This window comes from Geotrypetes seraphini, chromosome 4 (assembly GCF_902459505.1).
Source record: "Geotrypetes seraphini chromosome 4, aGeoSer1.1, whole genome shotgun sequence".
Classification (NCBI taxonomy): Eukaryota; Metazoa; Chordata; class Amphibia; order Gymnophiona; family Dermophiidae; genus Geotrypetes; species Geotrypetes seraphini.
Window position 1 is genome coordinate 59,262,827 of NC_047087.1, and position 19,622 is coordinate 59,282,448.

Consider the following 19,622-nt stretch of genomic DNA (forward strand, 5'->3'; position numbering starts at 1 on the left):
AAGGAGAAGAAAAAAGCATTCATCTCTTACAAACAATCAGGGAAACAGGACTCTAGGGAAGTCTATCTGGCCAAGTCAAAACCGTCAAAACAGCAGTTAGGGAGGCCAAATTCCGCTTGGAGGAGTCTCTAGTGAAGAACATCCAAAAAGGAGATAAATCCTTCTTCAGATATATCAGTGAAAGAAATAGGAACTCAGGCGGGATAGTACGTCTTAGGAAACCAGATGGAGACTTTGTAGAAACGGACTCGGAAAAAGCCCAACTGCTAAATGAATACTTCTGCTCAGTCTTCACCCGCGAGGTGCCGGGACTCGGCCCTCAGCTACAGACAAGGGTTGACGCAGTTGACCCTTTTAGTAATTTCAAATTTACACCGAGTGGTATCTACTGCGAGCTGTCCAAGCTTAAGGTTAACAAGGCAATGGGACCTGACAACCTACACCCCAGGGTGCTCAGGGAGTTGTGTGATGTCTTGGCGGAACCGCTATCCGCGCTCTTCAATCTATCCCTTAGTAAGGGCAACGTCCCGTTGGACTGGAAGATGGCTAACGTCATTCCACTCCACAAGAAAGGATCCAAGATGGAGACGGCAAACTACAGACCGGTGAGTCTAACATCAATAGTGAGCAAACTAATGGAAACTCTAATCAAACGCCAATTGGATACGATCCTGACCGAGGAGAATCTACGCGATTCCCGTCAACATGGATTTACTAAAGGGAGATCCTGCCAATCCAACCTGATCAGCTTCTTTGACTAGGTGGCGAGGAAGCTGGATTTTGGGGAGTCCCTGGACATCGTATACCTGGACTTCAGCAAAGCATTCGATAGCGTACCACACCGCAGGTTGCTGAGCAAGATGAGTTCTATGGGATTGGGTGATACATTGACGAAATGGGTTGGGAACTGCCTTGGAGGTAGGCTTCAGAGGGTGGTGGTGAACGGCACCCCCTCCGAAATGACGGAGGTGATCAGTGGGGTGCCGCAGGGCTTGGTCCTGGGCCCGATCCTTTTCAACATCTTTATAAGAGACTTAGCGGAAGGGCTGCGAGGTAAAATTACATTATTCGCCGATGACGCCAAACTGGGCAATGTAGTGGGCAAAAGCACAACGGACATATATTCAATGCCCGACAACATGATGCACGACCTACTACTACTGGAGCGCTGGTCTAGGTCCTGGCAACTCAGCTTCAATGCCAAAAAATGCAAAGTCATGCACCTGGGCAGCCAAAATCCATGCAAGACTTACACCCTTAATGGTGAGATCCTAACAAGAACTGAAGCAGAACGAGACTTAGGGGTGATTGTCAGTGAAAACATGAAGACTGCCAATCAAGTGGAGCAAGCTTCATCCAAGGCAAGGCAAATCATAGGTTGCATACGCAGGAGTTTCATCAGCCGTAAGCCTGAAGTCATTATGCCATTATATAGATCCATGGTGAGGCCCCACCTGGAGTACTGTGTACAGTTCTGGAGGCCGCATTACCGCAAGGTTGTGCGGAGACTTGAGTCGGTCCAGAGAATGGCCACCAGGATGGTCTCGGGACTCAAGGATCTCCTGTACGAGGAACGGCTGGATAAATTAAAGCTATACTCACTCGAGGAACACAGAGAGAGGGGTGATATGATCGAGACATTCAAGTATCTCAAGGGCCGCATTGAGGTGGAAGAAGATATCTTTTTCAAGGGTCCAGCGGCAACAAGGGGGCATCCGTGGAAAATCAGGGGCGGGAAACTGCATGGGGACACCAGGAAATTCTTTTTTCCTGAAAGGGTGGTTGATCGCTGGAATAGTCTTCCACTTCAGGTTATAGAGGCCAGCAGCGTGCCTGATTTTAAGGCCAAATGGTACAGACACGTGGAATCTATTCACAGAGAAAGGTAGGGGAGGATCTTTGGGGTGGCAGACTAGATGGACCGTGGCCCTTATCTGCCGTCTATTTCTATGTTTCTATTCAGTCTCCAATTAATCTATATTGAAATTTATACTAAACTCAACTGTTTAAATCCTAAAAAAACCTCACAATTCATTAATACTTTGTACTTAAGAAAATTAATTAATACTTTGTGCTTAAGAAACCTCACAGCTCATTTCAAAACTCAAAATCGACAGAAAAATTTTTTACTAGTATAGGCGATGCTCAGACTGGGCTGAAGCTGGGAGAGATGATGCAGGAAGTTGCATCAGGTTCAACTGCAGTAACCCAGCAAGTTCTTGCTACAACAGCACTCAAAGCTGGTCCTGCAGGGATGGAACCAGCACAGATACTGCCAAGGCGTCGGGGATCTCGATGCCAAGGCATGCCTCTGAGGAGACACTAATTGCAGAGATGATGATTGGTTAATATTGGAACAGAGAGATGGAAGTTACAACGCATGCTTGGAATGCATCAATGCAGATGCACACTTCAAGGGGAGACATGTTTATGCTTTTTAACTTGCTTATGAGGTCCCAAAGCCAGTAGCACCAAAGATGAGGTGGTCAATGAGGTTGGTGCTGGTGTCGATAATAGAGTCGTACATGATAGAGTTTTGGAGTCTCCAGCCATGTTCAATGTCCCTGAAAATCAACAGATGCAAAGTCAAAGGGCTCAATGGCACTAACATAATAAATGAAAGATCTGCACAATCTATCTAGTCTGCCCAACAAGGTGGCCTGAGCTGCACTCTCACTCTGTGCAGGTTATAATTATTCATGATTTAATATTGGTTAGCAATTTGCCATTGACGCTCTCGATGCAGTGGTGATTCTGGTGTTGGAGCTTTGGGGTCGGCATCCTCAGCCATGCTCAACATTTATGCTGAAGCAGTATCAAAAAGATTCTTGAATTAAAGTTTGCAGGCAGGCGATGGCTTCCGCAACCAAGAGCACTATTCAGATTCTACAATATAGCCACGCCCAAACCTAAGGGCATGTCGGCTTTCGTAACCAGAGCACTTTTGATGGGGAAAAAAGCAATACTTTTAACTGACTGTCCCGCGATCCCCCATATTATGCACAGTGGCGATCCCTGATGATAATCCATGCTACATTGGAACGAAGACTGGTGGGAGACTTGGATCGTGGACTTGGTCGTAGATTCTGTCAGACCTGGGAATGTTTCTGGCAGGATCTTACTCCGCATGCCCGTAGCAGATTATTGAACCTCTAAGTTTGACTCTTGCTCTCAATTTTTGTTGTGGTACTGGACTCCTGGGGTGGGAAGGGATAGTGGGGGGGGGGGGAGGAGGTTGATTGTAGTTCTGTTTTAGTAACAAAAGCCTATGCTGTTTGTATTTGTTTGCTTTACTGTTTTTCATAATAAAAAATATTTGAACATAAAGTTTGCAGGCTTTAAGTGACCTCTTTTGCATACAAAGTCAGAATACACAGCAAATGTCCTGATGTTCAGAACTGAGGGCACTGGATGTACTGATTATGCAGATCAGAGTCTGAAATAGTCCTACTGCACTCAACAGACACAAAAACAGAAGAACAAAAACCAACGCAAACAAAGTCCAACACAAGGCAACAGTGATGGAGTCAGACAAACTGGATGGCAAGAGTTATGTTTAAATGCCTTTATTATACAAATCAATGGTTGACATTAAAAAAGACTCAACAAAAAACACTGGAGATCCAGAGTATTGTTGGTGTACAATTTTATTCTTCAAATCAAAAAGTCTTGTGCGATGGCTCGACATGCACGTGTTTCGGCTTCTATGGCCTGCTTCAGGAGCCTTTGTAAACCAATATATTATTGCTTGTAAAATACAGCTGATGATGGATCATAATACAGCTGATGATGGATCATAACACAACCGTGAAATCTACAATATTTGGTGTGCGCAGTGTGTATATGTGGACTTCACGGTTGTGTTATGATCCATCATCAGCTGTATTACACAAGCAATAACATATTGGTTTACAAAGGGTCCAAGTGCTGATAATCAAACCTAATTTTTAGACATATTCAGGGACTTTTTAGGCCTCTGCATGCTGTTGTGTGCCCAGAGCTAAAGGGGGGTGTATCTGGAGGAGTGGTTAGGGTGGGATGTGGACCAACCTACACTTAGTCATCCTGCAGGGATAATCAAAGGTTTTACGAGACTTCCTGGATGGAATTTATACGTTGTTACTTAGACGATGTAAAAACAGGTATAAGTGCCCAAAATATATCCAAAGTGACCAGATAACCACTGCAGAGACAAAGTAAAGACCCCCACACACTCTGACCTCAACCACCCCGTAAAGATCGGAATAAAAACATACATACCTGCCTCCAGAACATCAGCACCTAGTATATGAAAGCCTAATAGAGCTGAATAAAGGTCTCTTAAATAGCCTGGGGGGTGGGCTATTGAACCATAGAGAGCAGGATCCAGGCCCATAAGCAACTCTAACCACTACATTTATGGTGGAATATCTGCGCCCACCAACCCCCTCACCCCCCAAAAACCCTACTGTACTGCCATATAAGTGCTACCTGAGGGGAGCACGAGACCAGCCCGCCTCGCCACGCCCCCGAAACCAGCGGGGGCTTTGTTTCCTTCTTTAAACTGAGCCTCTCCAACAGCGCACCACTGTTTCCAGCCCTGAAAGTCGGCGGGCAGGCAGACCGAGGGAAGGTGGGGAGCCCGATCCAGTGGGGAGCATGAGACCAGCCCGCCCCGCCCCCGAAACCAGCGGGGTCTTTGTTTCCTTCTTTAAACTAAGCCTCTCCAACGGCGCACCGCCGTTCAGCGTGCCGGCAAAGGCGCACGGCAAAGGCGCGTGTACCTTAGCACGCGCCTTTGCGAAGCGTCTGCGTGAGGCGTCGGCATAGAAGCGTTCGGACCCTGAATCAAGAGCCAGAAGATCAATTCCCAGACCCTCTGATTTTGATGGCTGTAGCCAACTTCCAGGGCGAGACCAGATCCCATAGACCGGACCAGACACAGACTGGAAACCTCCAGCGGAAGACCTAGATCTGCCGGATGCGGACTGGAATGTTCCGTCTGCGGAATCGGAAAGAAGTAGGGAGATTGTGGATGCCTTTCAAGAGGCTCTGCTCAGACAAATGGTGACGGAACCCACAAGGGAAAAAGCGATATTGGATCTGGTCCTCACAAATGGAGAGAGTATCTCTAATGTTCGAGTGGGTGCTCACCTGGGTAGTAGCGATCATCAAACGGTTTGGTTTGATATAACGGCTAAAGTGGAGAGCGGCCGCATGATACTTAAAGTCCTAGATTTCAAACGTACGGACTTTAATGCAATGGGAAAGTACCTGAAGAAAGAGCTGTTAGGATGGGAGGACATAAGAGAAGTGGAAAGACAGTGGTCTAAGCTGAAAGGAGCGATAAAAATGGCTACGGACCTTTATGTGAAGAAAATCAATAAAAACAAGAGAAAAAGGAAGCCGATATGGTTCTCCAACCTAGTGGCTGAGAAAATAAAGGCGAAAGAGTTGGCGTTCATGAAATATAAAAAAACCCAAGAAGAGGAGAGCAGAAAGGACTACAGGGTGAAACTGAAAGAAGCCAAGAGAGAGATACGTTTGGCGAAGGCACAGGCGGAAGAACAAATGGCTAAAAATGTAAAAAAGGGAGATAAAAATTTTTTCAGATATATTAGTGAAAGGAGGAAGATAAAAAAATGGAATTGCTAGGCTGAAAGATGCTGGGAACAAATATGTGGAGAGTGATGAGGAGAAAGCAAATGTGCTAAACAAATACTTCTGTTCTGTGTTCACAGAAGAAAATCCTGGAGAAGGACCGAGATTGTCTGGCAAAGTTACACGAGAAAATGGAGTAGATTCTGCGCCGTTCATGGAGGAGGGTGTTTATGAGCAACTTGAAAAACTGAAGGTGGACAAAGCGATGAGACCAGACGGGATCCATCCCAGGATACTAAGGGAGCTCAGAGAGGTTCTGGCGAGTCCTATTAAAGACTTGTTCAACAAATCTCTGGAGACGGGAGTGATTCCTGGGGATTGGAGGAGAGCGGATGTGATCCCTATTCATAAAAGTGGTCACAGGGATGAAGCAGGAAACTACAGGCCGGTGAGCCTCACTTCAGTTGTTGGAAAAATAATGGAAGTGTTGCTGAAAGAAAGGATAGTGTATTTCCTTGAATCTAATGGGTTACAGGATCCGAGGCAACATGGCTTTACAAAAGGTAAATCGTGCCAAACGAACCTGATTGAATTTTTTGATTGGGTGACCAGAGAGCTGGATCGAGGACATATGCTAGATGTAATTTACTTGGATTTCAGCAAAGCCTTTGATACAGTTCCTCATAAGAGGCTGTTGAACAAACTTGAAGGGCTGAAGTTAGGACCCAAAGTGGTGAACTGGGTCAGAAACTGGCTGTCGGACAGACGCCAGAGGGTGGTGGTTAATGGAAGTCGCTCGAAGGAAGGAAAGGTGACTAGTGGAGTCCCTCAGGGTTCGGTGCTGGGGCCAATCCTGTTCAATATGTATGTAAGTGACATTGCTGAAGGGTTAGAAGGAAAAGTGTGCCTTTTTGCAGATGATACCAAGATTTGTAACAGAGTAGACACCGAAGAGGGAGTGGAAAATATGAAAAAGGATCTGCAAAAGTTAGAGGAATGGTCTAATGCCTGGCAACTAAAATTCAATGCAAAGAAATGCAGAGTAATGCATTTGGGGATTAATAATAGGAAGGAACCGTATATGCTGGGAGGAGAGAAGCTGATATGCACGGATGGGGAGAGGGACCTTGGGGTGATAGTGTCCGAAGATCTAAAGGCGAAAAAACAGTGTGACAAGGCAGTGGCTGCTGCCAGAAGGATTCTGGGCTGTATAAAGAGAGGCGTAGTCAGTAGAAGGAAGAAGGTGTTGATGCCCCTGTACAGGTCATTGGTGAGGCCCCACTTGGAGTATTGTGTTCAGTTTTGGAGACCGTATCTGGCGAAAGACGTAAGAAGACTTGAGGCGGTCCAGAGGAGGGCGACGAAAATGATAGGAGGCTTGCGCCAGAAGACGTATGAGGAGAGACTGGAAGCCCTGAATATGTATACCCTAGAGGAAAGGAGAGACAGGGGAGATATGATTCAGACGTTCAAATACTTAAAGGGTATTAACGTAGAACAAAATCTTTTCCAGAGAAAGGAAAATGGTAAAACCAGAGGACATAATTTGAGGTTGAGGGGTGGTAGATTCAGGGGCAATGTTAGGAAATTCTACTTTACGGAGAGGGTGGTGGATGCCTGGAATGCGCTCCCGAGAGAGGTGGTGGAGAGTAAAACTGTGAATGAGTTCAAAGAAGCGTGGGATGAACACAGAAGATTTAGAATCAGAAAATAATATTAAAGATTGAACTAGGCCAGTTACTGGGCAGACTTGTACGGTCTGTGTATGGCCGTTTGGAGGAGGATGGGCAGGGGAGGGCTTCAATGGCTGGGAGGGTGTAGATGGGCTGGAGTAAGTCTTAACAGAGATTTCGGCAGTTGGAACCCAAGCACAGTACCGGGTAAAGCTTTGGATTCTCGCCCAGAAATAGCTAAGAAGAAAAAAAAAAATAATAATTTAAATTGAATCAGATTGGGCAGACTGGATGGACCATTCGGGTCTTTATCTGCCGTCATCTACTATGTTACTATGTTACTATGTTACTATGGTTCCAGATTCCCTACCTCCGGAGGCAGTGGCCAACCTCCACGGCAGGACCAGACCTCACAGACCTGACTCGATGCAGATTGGACACCTCTAGCAACAGCACATCCTGCACTACGGAATTAGACCCGGCAGACCAGTCTGATAAGTATTGCAAAGTCCGATAAGTAACTCTGTGTAGCTTTACGAAGCATTGTAAAGTCTGATAAGTAGCCTGATAGTCTGGTATGCAACCTGACGAGTCTATTAAGCCTATTAAGCCGAAAAAGAACTGTAAAGTCTGATAAGTATTGTCATTTCACCTACCTTATGACCACTTTTTCCTAAACTGCGAGGCAACCTTCCTCATCTCCCAACCTCCCCTAAGAGCTCGGCACCATGGCCCTGCCAAACTCTCACCATTGCGCATTACTGCTCCTACTCTACCTAATCAGCATCAGAATCTGCACAATCAACTCACTATATTCTGCTCCAATCCCAGTTCACTATTCCTTATACCACATGGCAAAAACCAAATTCCTAATATTCCCACCCCATATACCATACGACTACCCAGAGGCTGGTCCACTCCCTATCCCACCTCTACCACCCCCCCGCAGATCAACCAATCCCCGCACTAATAAACAACGATCACTAAAAAAAACTAGCCTACTCCCATTACTTTCCAACTGACCATGCTAACTTCCAGAACCTACAAGGTTTCAACCTAAACATTAGATCGATGAGGAATAAATCCATACTAATCAAAGATTGGCTTAACGAAACTAACCCCGACTTTGTTCTACTCACAGAAACCTGGCTGCTATCAGATAACGATATTATCATCAAAGACTGTCTTCCCCCAGGCTTCAAGATTCTATCCCTAGACAGAACCTGGGGAAGGGGAGGAGGATTAGCTATAATCTTTAGAGACTACCTAAATTGCACCGTACTTAACATCAAATCTTCCCCCAACTTAGAAATATTATCAATCTCACTAACTTCAAAGTCTCTAACCGCCTCTCTAACAACTACCGTATTTTCACGCATATAACGCGCGCGTTATACGTGTTTTTACAAACCGTGCATAACCTTGCGCAGTATACGCGTGAGTGCGTTGTACAAAATTTTTTTTACATAGTTCCCCCCCCGACGTCCGATTCACACACCCCCCCCGCAGGACCGCTCGCACCCCCACCCCGAAGGACCGCTCGCACGCACCCGCACCCCCACCCCGAAGGACCGCTCGCACGCGCTCCCACCCGCACCCGCATCCCCACCCTGAAGGACCGCTCGCACGCACTCCCACCCGCACCCTGAAGGACTGCTCGCACGCACTCCCGTCCTCTTGCCCCAGCCAACCGCGGCACCCCCGACACGATCGGGGCAAGAGGGAGCTCAAGCCCTCTTGCCCCCCCCCCCCCGACACGATCGGGGCAAAAGGGAGCCCAAGCCCTCTTGCCCCGCCGACTCCCCAACTCCCCGACAATATCGGGCCAGGAGGGAGCCCAAACCCTCCTGGCCACGGCGACCCCCCTACCCCCACCCCGCACTACATTACGGGCAGGAGGGATCCCAGGCCCTCCTGACCTCGACACATACCCCCCTCCCCCCAACGCCCGCCCTCCCCCAAGAACCTCCGACCGCCCCCCCAGCCGACCCTCGACCCCCCCTGACCGACCCCCACGAAACCCCCACCCGCCTTCCCCGTACCTTTATGTAGTTGGCCGGACAGATGGGAGCCAAACCCGCCTGTCCGGCAGGCAGCCAACGACGGAATGAGGCAGGATTGGCCCATCCGTCCCAAAGCTCCGCCTACTGGTGGGGCCTAAGGCACCTGAGCCAATCAGAATAGGCCCGGGAGCCTTAGGTCCCTCCTGGGGACGGGGCCTTGGGCACATGGTCGGGTTGGGCAAAAACATATTTTAGACGTATTTTTCGAGAATGGGTATTTTCCCACTGCCGACTTTGGATGTCTAGCTCTATCAGTGTTCCCCTGCGAATTCACAGTTCGCAGACTCACTCATTCGCGGTCTGCTTCGACCGCCTCTTCCTGTAGTAAAATTGGGCTACACCAATCAGGAGCTGCATGTCAAAGCAGCTCCTGATTGTTGTAGCCCAACTTTACTATAGGAGCAGACTGCAAGTGATTTTCTTCACCTGTTGGCGCTCCAGCTGCCCTCTATTTGTGGGGGTTCTTGGAACGGAACCCCCACGAATTTAGGGGGAGTACTGTATGTCCCAATCAGACTTAGACGTATGTTTTGATTATGCCCTTCCACGCTATGTTTATGCTTCCATATACAAATGCAAACACTGCTTGCACTGTAATGCTTTTTCTTTGAATGCTATCATTTTGCACTGTACCTTTGATCTGTTGCTTGTTGCTCTCTAAGTTGTAAAAGAGATTCTTCATATTCCTTTTCTTTTCTTCTTATATGATCTCTAAGGATATCTGTTGAATGCTCCATCTCTTCCATTTGTCCCTTCTGTGATTCTATCATATTTTCTCTGAAAATCAGCAGCAAAGCATCTGTTAACATAGGGATACATGCAGGGAACACTAAACAATCTTTACAAGTCAAATTTCTAAATAACTATGGGCTCCTTTTACTATGAGCATTGGAGCATTTATCTAGATGGCCCATGATAGAAACCTATACCGTAGCTTTGTAAATGCTAGCATATATTTTTATATTACATATTTACATTTTTGGTATTGTTTAGGATATAATGGCCTAAAATAAAAAGAAGGGATTTGCATGATACAGCAGGATTTTTTTTTTTTAAGTGTGCTATATACAACTCCTAAAATAGACTTATTTATTCTTCCTATCAAGACTATTCTATATCTTACTCTATAAAAATTACAACTGAATATTAAATGTGAATATTTATTATCAACATTTTTTCTTGATAAATTTCAGACCAGTTCACACTGAAGGTGAAAAGTAGTCTGATGAAGCAGACTAAGGGCTCCTTTTATCAAATTGCGCTAGCGGGGTTAATGCGCATGACTTTTCATCACGTGCTAACCCCCACGCTGGCCTAAAAACTACCGCCTGCTCAAGAGGAGGCGGTAGCGGCTAGTGCGGCCGGCAGTTTAACGCATATTAATCCACTAGCGCGGCTTGATAAAAGGAGCCCTAATTGTTTCTTTTTATAGATATTTCATATGGATTCTTATTTGCATACGGCCTACTTATCAAAGCACATCAAAAATATGCATCAGTGAGTCTCAATTAATGTAAGTTATGTCAACATTTTAGTTTTTAGTTTCCAAGTTTTATTGTTTGATATACCACATTTCAGTTGTTACAATAGAGAGAAAGAAAAGAGAGAGAGAGAAAAAGAAAAAGATGAACTATAATTAATGATAGGAAAGTTAAGAACATAAGAACATAAGCAGTGCCTCCGCCGGGTCAGACCATAGGTCCATCCTGCCCAGCAGTCCGCTCCCGCGGCGGCCCAAACAGGTCACGACCTGTCCAAATCACCAGAAGGGGCCCCCATGCCACCTTGGTTTCCTATTGAGTCCTATCTTCCCATCAAAGTCCTAGCCCTCCGGTCTTGCACATGCACGACCTGGTCGGGTTTCTATACTTATTTTCTGGTTAGCTTTCTCAGTATCCCACGATCCCTTTATCCCTCAGGAATCCGTCCAGTCTCTGTTTGAATCCTTGTACCGTACTCTGCCCAATCACGTCCTCCGGTAGCGCATTCCAAGTGTCCACGACCCTTTGGGTGAAAAAAAACTTCCTTGCATTCGTTTTGAACCTATCTCCCTTCAGTTTCTCTGAATGCCCCCTCGTACAAAGTTGTGCAAAGAAAACTGAAGGGGAGAGAGGGTAAAAAAAGTTAATTCTAGTACATGTCTGCTTCTTATGTTCAGTTTTGTAATCTTGTAAGGGTTAGTGAAGGGAAGGAAAAATGAGCACTATTAGCATAATTTCTTAGTTAGTAGGGCAGTCCAATAGGTGCTGTGGTGGCATGACAAAGGCAACTATAATAAGACTTTTCCAATACAGTCAGTCCTGTGCAGTTGTAGTAAACAACCTAACTTTGTTCACACATCAAAATAGTGAAAAACACCCAGTAATACACACTCAGGTAATTCTTATACTTAATGAGTATTGGGAGTTCAGATTCCACCAATTCAAATGAACTGGAACGGAGTGGTGCTCTTCATAATTCCCTTTTATAATTTTTGTTTCTAGTTTATAACTTAATTTTCTTTATAACTTATGTAGTTTAAAATTTAACTTATCTTTTTAGTCCTTCCGGTTCCCCTTCCCGACGCGTTTCGAGTATCTTTATCAAAGGTCGGGGGAACTAAGGATAAGCAAAAGCTTGTTCCATTTCTCACTGCTGCTGACATTCTAAGAAACGCATCGGGAAGGGGAACAGGAAGGACTAAAAAGATAAGTTAAATTTTAAACTACATAAGTTATAAAGAAAATTAAGTTATAAACTAGAAACAAAAATTATAAAAGGGAATTATGAAGAGCACCACTCCATTCCAGTTCGTTTGAATTGGTGGAATCTGAACTCCTAATACTCATTAAGTATATGAATTACCTGAGTGTGTATTACCAGTTGTAGTAAAGTCATCCATGTAGAGGTAGAGTCATTTTGTTTCTGTCTTGATTTTCCTGTGCCAGGTTTTTTTGGAGCACCTTTTACAACCTTCTAGCCAGGTGGTCAATGCTGTTGGAATAACTGACTTGGTAGCCACGATGCTTCTATTCCTGAAGAAATGGCAATATGTAGAAAACAAAAACATAAAGAAAAAAAATAATACCTTTTTTATTGGACTAACTAAATGTAGTTTATGATTAGCTTTTGATTCCTTTTTTCTGATCTATTTTATAAACTACATGTGACAGAGGGGAGCTCCTGTCACTGACCAGCAGAGGGAGTCTGAGCAGTAAAAAGAGCTAATATGCACATAATTCTGCAAAGGCTGTTGGGAGCTGTCCACTCACCCTGAAGGAATAGTAGTGCTGAAAAGGACAGGTCCAGAGCAGAAAGCTAGGAAAAGTAGAAGCTCTTTCAGGAGCCAGGTGACCCTTGAGAGTTTTTGACCTAACCCTCAGTAAGCCTGTTAGGCCGGCCTGCCCAGTAGACCTTGGAAGTGACTAGGACGGTACCCCAGGATTGACAACTGGCAGAAGGGCTGGGAGATCGGAAGAGTCCTCAGGATGTGTGTATGGCATAAGATGAATGAGGGATTGGGAGAGTCCTCAGTGCGTGCGTCCAAGAAAAGACAGGAGCCAGAAGGCCTTGAGCATGCACAGATGCTCAAGGCCAAGCCCAGACAAAAGGCAGGATCTTCGGGCACCGGCACGTCCTGTGGGTTGGTGCTGCGTGCTGATTCTCGGGGGGGGGGGGGGGGGGGGGGGGGTGAAGTGTGTGGAAGCGCACCAGTGGCCTTGGTGGTGGTGGAGGTGGAGCAGCGCTGGTGGCCTCAGGAGGGTGGAGGAGAACAAATCAAGCGAGTTTTCCTTACTTCCTATGGGGAAACTTGTTTTGTTATACGAGCACTTTGGTTTATGAGCATGCTTCTGGAACGAATTATGCTCATAAACCAAGGTTCCACTGTATTTCCTGGAAGTCAGATTAATTGGAATGTGTGTGTTATATGTGTGTAGGCTTCCTTGAGATCCAGGGAGCATAGCCAGTCGCTCTGATTGAGAAATGGATAAAGCAGGGCGAGGGAGAGTATCCAAAATTTCTCCTTAACTAGAAATTTGTTGAGAGCTCTGAGATCCAGAATGGGTTGCAGTCCTCCCGTCTTCTTTGGAACTAAGAAGTAATGGGAGTAGAATCCCTGGTTCTGCTGAGAGAGAGGAACTTCCTCAATGGCATTGAGCAGGAGAAGGGATTGAACCTCCTGGAGAAGAGAGGACTGTGCAGGGTCCAAAGCAGACTCTCTTGGAGGATAGAAACATAGAATATGACGGCAGAAAAGGGCCTACGGCCCAACAAATCTGCCCACTCAAATAACCCTCCCCTCTAAATTTTTCTTTGATCCCATGTGTTGATCCCATTTGATCTTAAAGTCAGTCACGTTACTGGCCTCAACTACCTGAAGTGGAAGATCATGCCAACGGTCGACCACCCTTTCGGTGAAGAAGTACTTCCTAGTGTCACCATGGAATCTCCCGCCCCTGATTTTCAGCGGATGCCTTCTTGTTGCCATAGGGCCTGTAAGGAAGAAGATATCTTCTTCCACCTCAATGCGGCCAGTAACGTATTTGAACGTCTCAATCATGTCACCCCTCTCCCTGCGTTCTTCGAGAGAGTAAAGGTGCAACTTACCTGGTCGTTCTTCATAAGGGATATCCTTGAGCCCTAGACCATCTTGGTGACCAATCGTTGAACCAATTCCATTCTTAGCACATCCTTCCGATAGTGTGGCCTCCAAAACTGTACACAATACTCCAGATGTGGTCTCACCATGGACCTGTACAGCGGCATCACCACCTCGGGCTTTCAGCTGACAAAGCTTCTCTGGATGCAACCCAGCATTTGTCTAGCTTTAGATGAGGCTTTCTTCACCTGATTGGCTGCCTTCATATCTTCACTAATGATTATTTCCAGGTCTCGTTCTGCCACAGTTCTGGCTAAGGTCTCACCATTCAGAGTGTAGGTTCTGCATGGGTTTCTGCTACCAAAGTGCATAACCTTACACTTCTTGGCATTAAAATTCAGCTGCCAAAGAGTAGACCAGTGCTCCAGAAAAAGTATGTCCTGTGTCATAGCATCGGGCATGGTGTCTCCGCCCACTATGTTGCACAATTTAGCATCATCGGCAAATAATGCAATTTTACCCCGAATTCCCTGAGGCAGATCTTGTATGAAGATATTAAACAGGATTGGACCCAGGACCGAGCCCTGCGGTACTCCACTGTGCACTTCCGACTTTTCAGAGGGGGTACCGTTTACCACCACCCTCTGATGTCTACCACTGAGCCAGTCTTTAACCCATGCAGTTAATATTTCTCCTAGCACCAATGAACTCATCTTGTTCAAAAGTCTACGGTGTGGGATGCTATCAAAAGCCTTGCTGAAGTCCAGATACAACACATTTAGGGACTCTCTTTTATCCAGTTCTTTTGTTACCCCGTCGAAGAAGCTGATCAAGTTGGATTGGCAGGATCTCCCCTTTGTAAATCCATGCTGGTGTGGATCCCTCAGTCTCTCGTTATCCAGAACCATGTCTATTTTGTGTTTAATCAATGTTTCCATAAGCTTGCACACTATTGACGTGAGACTTACCGGTCTGTAATTTGCAGTGTCTAACCTGCATCCATTTTTGTGGAGCGGAATGACGTTAGCTGTTTTCCAGTCTAATGGAACTTTTTCCATGCCCAGAGAAAGATTGAAGAGCGCGGCTAATGGTTCTGCCAGGACATCTCTCAATTCCCTAAGCACTTTGGAGTTTAAGACCCAGAGGTCTGATGTGATGAGCTCCCAACAAGTAATGAAAAGTTGGAGACGGCCTCCAATGGGCTGAGGCAGAGGCTGTAAAATGCTGACTGTGGCTATGCTCTGAAGAAACATGTAAAAAAGGCTGTGCAGGTTTTTGGGGAGCAGCCTGTTGTTTCGGTTGTTGACGAGGTTGCTGCTTCTGCCTTCTAGGTTGAGATTTGTGCAGGAGCTGCAGGCTTAGAAGCAAACCTACGTTGGTAAGAAGAAGCCGGTCTGAAGAGACGAGGAAGTGGAGGCTTATTTTTAGGCTTGACCAGAGTGTCCCATCTGGTCTCATGAGCGGACAACTTCTGTGTAGCCATGTCCATAGAGGGACCAAAAAGCTCATCTTCAAGACATGGAGCATTTGCTAGCCTATCTTTATGGTTCACGTCAAGGTCTGAAACACAAAGCCAGGGTAGACGTCTCATGGCTATGGACATAGCTGCAGCAAGGGAGGTAAGTTCAAATGTGTTGTAAGTATAATGTACCATATATTTTCTCAGCTGAAACAGATTAGAAATATGATGTTGAAAAGCAGGACGGTTGTGTTCTGGGATGTATTTCTGGAAAAGTGAAATCTGTTTAATCAGGTGCTTGAGGTAAAAAGAAAAATGGAAATTATAGTTGCCAAAGTGGTTGGCCAACATGACATTTTGATAAAGGCATTTGCCAAATCAATCCATGGCTTTGCCCTCTCTGCCAGGGTACAGATGCATTAATACTAGCCCCTGTAGACTTCTTCAAGGTGGCCACCACTAGTAGAGACTCATGAGGAAGTTGAGGTTTGTCAAAACTAGGAATAGGAACCACTCGGTACAGAGAGTCTAATTTGCAAGGAGCCACAGGGATGGAAAGTGGCATTTCCAAATTTTTATAGTAAGTTTCCCATAAAATATCATGAAGGAGAAGCTTGAGTAGTTCCATTGGCGGCTGATCATTATCTAAAGCAGTGTTTTTCAACCTTTTTACACCTATGGACCGGCAGAAATAAAATAATTATTCTGTGGACCGGCATCGGTCCGTTGACCGGCGGTTGAAGAACACGGGGCTAAGTCGTGGGCCAGACCCCGCCCATCTCTACCCAATCTCCACCCCAGACCCCGCCCCATAATAGTACTAATTGCACCTTGCACATCCCGTGCCTCATCTGAAAGCCTTCCCTCTGTCGTTGCAATGTCAGAGAGAAGGCTTCCGGTTCAGGCGCAGGATGTCCGTAGGAGCCACTGCCCGTGGCTTTGTGCACTGAATCAGTTAGGAAGAGGGATCTGGCTCGAAGATAACGCCGTATCGATTGCACCGTGGACCGGCAGTTCAAGAACACTGTTTTGGGCCTGATGCACGTACTGGCCCTCTTGAACGACAGGAAATTTCTGTAGACAGGCACTGGTACATGGATTGGTGGTTGAAGAACACTGATCTAAAGCCTCCAGTAACTGTTTAGAATGTTTAGAGTCAGCTTCAAGTGGAATGGACAGAGTTTCAGACATTTGACGAACAAACCTGGAAAAAATTGACTTTTCAGAAAAAACAGGGGGCTCCTGAGAGGAATGTTGAAGAGAACCATCATCAGAAGAACCTTCATCCTCAGAGAAAAGAGGATCTTGTTCAGAGTCTCCCCACAAGTCTGAATCCTTCCGGAACCACACTGAAGTCGCCTCTGGAGATGTTTATGTCGAGGACGACTGGCGCCGGGGAACTGGAGGAATCAACTCCCATGTTGAATGTCTCTGCACCGGTGGAGCTTCAGAGGAAGGTGCAGTCGGTGTCATGGGCTCAGACCGGACTGGCACAGAGAGTCGGTGTCGACATGGACATAAGCTGGGTCGGCACCAACATCTGGAAATGCTCACCCAGTTCCTCACTAAGCAAGTTATCAATTTTCTGCTTAAGGGAGAGCACCGGTACCATTGGCGTTTTTGCCGGTACCTTCAGTGTGGCTCTACGCTCCGATGATGAGGAAGCCAATGACGAGGCACTCACCGATATCAGAGCGGAGCGCTTTCTGGGCTTTTTCGAGGTCAGCAGGACTTGGCTCACTGCTACTTTGACCTGAGGCCCAGATGGGGGGAAGGCTTCTTAGCCGGCTTACCCACAGAAGGTTGTGACATCGGAGTTGTTTCTGCTGGTGTCAAATGATGTGTCGATTTGGACGGTAGCAGTGTCGAGTTTCCTTCTATCATGACACCGAAGAGAATTTTTTGTTGGATCAGGCGGTTCTTCAATGATCTTTTTTGGAGAGTAGAACAGCGGGAACAAGTCTCCGGATGGTGCTCAGGCTCCAAGCACTGGAGACACCAGTGATGTGGATCAGTTACTGAGATGGGCCGAGCACAGCGACTGCACTTTTTAAAACCCATCTGTGGGCGGGACATCGATGGAAAAAGGGCTCCGGCAAGATCAAAATTGGAGGCCAAGATGGTTGAACAGGCCCCGCCGGGTCGGACTCGTGAGAAGGAAAAACGAAAATTTTTCAGCTTTTTTTTTTTTTAACAATCTAACAGAAAATAAGAAAAAAAAAATAAAGAAGTGACTGAAAGTCAAAAATCTGCGAGATTGGGAAGGCAGTGAGAGAGAAAAATTTCAACGGCCATTGAAAACACATCTTCTTAGCTCTGCAGAAACTAAGAAACTGAAGGGACCGCGCGCATACGTCGGGCAGGAAGGAACTTGTGCATGCGTGGTGCGGGCTATCACAAACTTTCTAAACACTTATAGTGGCGATGCACTTTTGAAGTGGTCTGTACCGGGGCTCTGTCGGTGACGTCACCCATCAGTGAGACTATGCTGCCTGCTTGTCCTGGGATAAAAAAGTTATTTTTCTTTTTCCTTTATGCTTTTATTTCTACATATTACCTTGAAGAGTGGACTAACATACCATTTTACTGAAGAAATGGCAAAAAAGACAGGATTGTCTTAACTTTTTTTTCCATTGTAGGTTGTTTGACTAAAGACTACCCTATGCTCATTTTTAAACATTTAGCCAAATGAGCATTGTTTAATCAGAGGGAAGATCAAACAAATGGTCCATCTAGCCCAGTATCCTCTTTCCACAGTGGCCAATCCAAGTCACAGGTACCTGGCAAAAACACAATAGTTGCAACATTCCATACTACTGATTCTAGGGCAAGCAGTGGCATCCCCTATATCTGTCTTAATAGCAGTCTATGGACATTTCCTCCAGGAACCTGTCCAAACCTTTTTTTAAAACCAGCTACATTAACTGCTGTTACCACATCCTCTGGCAATGTGTTCCAAAGTTTAACTATTTCTTGAGTGAAAAAAAATATTTCCTCCTATTGGTTTTAAAAGTATTTCCCTCTAACATCAAATATCTCCTATTCTTTGTAAACTTTGGAGTAAAAAAATCAATTCACTTTTTACCTGTTCTACACCACTCAGAATTTTGTAAACTTCAATCATATCTCCCCTCAGCTGTCTCTTTTCCAAGCTGAAGAGCCCTAACCTCTTTAGTCTTTCCTCATATGAGAAGAATTCCATTCCCTTTATCATCTTGATCGCCCCCCAAACTCCCTCCATCTCCTCATCTCCTTTTGTTCTTCAAACCGAGAATAGTAAAAAGAGATTAGGTTCTTACCTTGCTAATATCTTTTCCAGTAGATAGGTGTGTCATTCTGGATGAGTGGGTAATATCCCAGTGCTCGCAAGCCATGAAGAAGGAATCCAATCCAGATTCTGAACAAATTCCTCCTTCTTCACTAGAGGGCTCTGCTGCCCTCCTCAGTTTGTCTCAAAGCAAGTGATCTGTGGAGGAAGACATATGAAGGAGGGATAAGGGGAAACTACCTGAACAAAAAGCCAGTTTTGCTCTGAAAACATCATATACAGGTTAAACATTCTTAATCCTGGTGAATTAAAAGCAGACAGTCTAAGTCTTGCTTATACTTTCATGGAAAGAAGGGACATATACTTCTTGTTTGGGGAGACATAAAACTTTTGCACTGACATTTGATCATGGTTAACACCTTATCAAGCTAAGCAAAAGAGGTTGGTATTGGATTGCTGAATGTTTCTATCACATTGTGGGGCAGGGGTGAACCCCAGAGCTGGGTGAGAATTGATGGAATTAACAAATAATATTAAGAAAATTAAAATTAATTTATAATGAAGAAAATATGATACAACATCAGAATGCACAGTGATAAATAATAATAATAATAACAGTTTAAATACTGCAGGACCGTGAAGTTCTATGTGATTTACAATGATTAAAAGAAGCTATAAATTGAGTGGAATTAACAAAGTTAAAAGCTAGTGATTAACATTTCTAGGGGTCAGTTATTGTGGAATAAGATTGTGCAGGTTAGTTGCCTAAATACTTCAGGAACAGATATGTTTTTAGGCATTTCCTAAATTTCCCATAAGTAGTAGGCTTAAGCAATTGTTCCAGATCTTTACCCCATAATGCTGCCTGATGTGAGAAAAGATGTTGATGATGTCTTTTAAATTTACATCCTATAACTGGAGGGGAAACAAAATTCAAGTGTGAGCTTCTCTTATGTCTGTTGGCTGAGAAAGAGAAAAGGTCAGTTATAAATTTAGGGGC

General features: G+C 45.3%; 1 protein-coding gene across 2 annotated transcripts in view; it reads right to left on the reverse strand.

The window, feature by feature from the left end:
- RPGRIP1L (RPGRIP1 like) overlaps positions 1 to 19,622 on the reverse strand; it is a 326,668-nt gene that overhangs the window by 251,083 nt on the left and 55,963 nt on the right. For both annotated transcript variants that reach the window (XM_033943001.1, XM_033943003.1), the window contains one exon: positions 9,950 to 10,093. In XM_033943001.1, the coding sequence (XP_033798892.1) occupies positions 9,950 to 10,093 (144 nt within the window). The remainder of the gene's footprint in view (positions 1 to 9,949; positions 10,094 to 19,622) is intronic.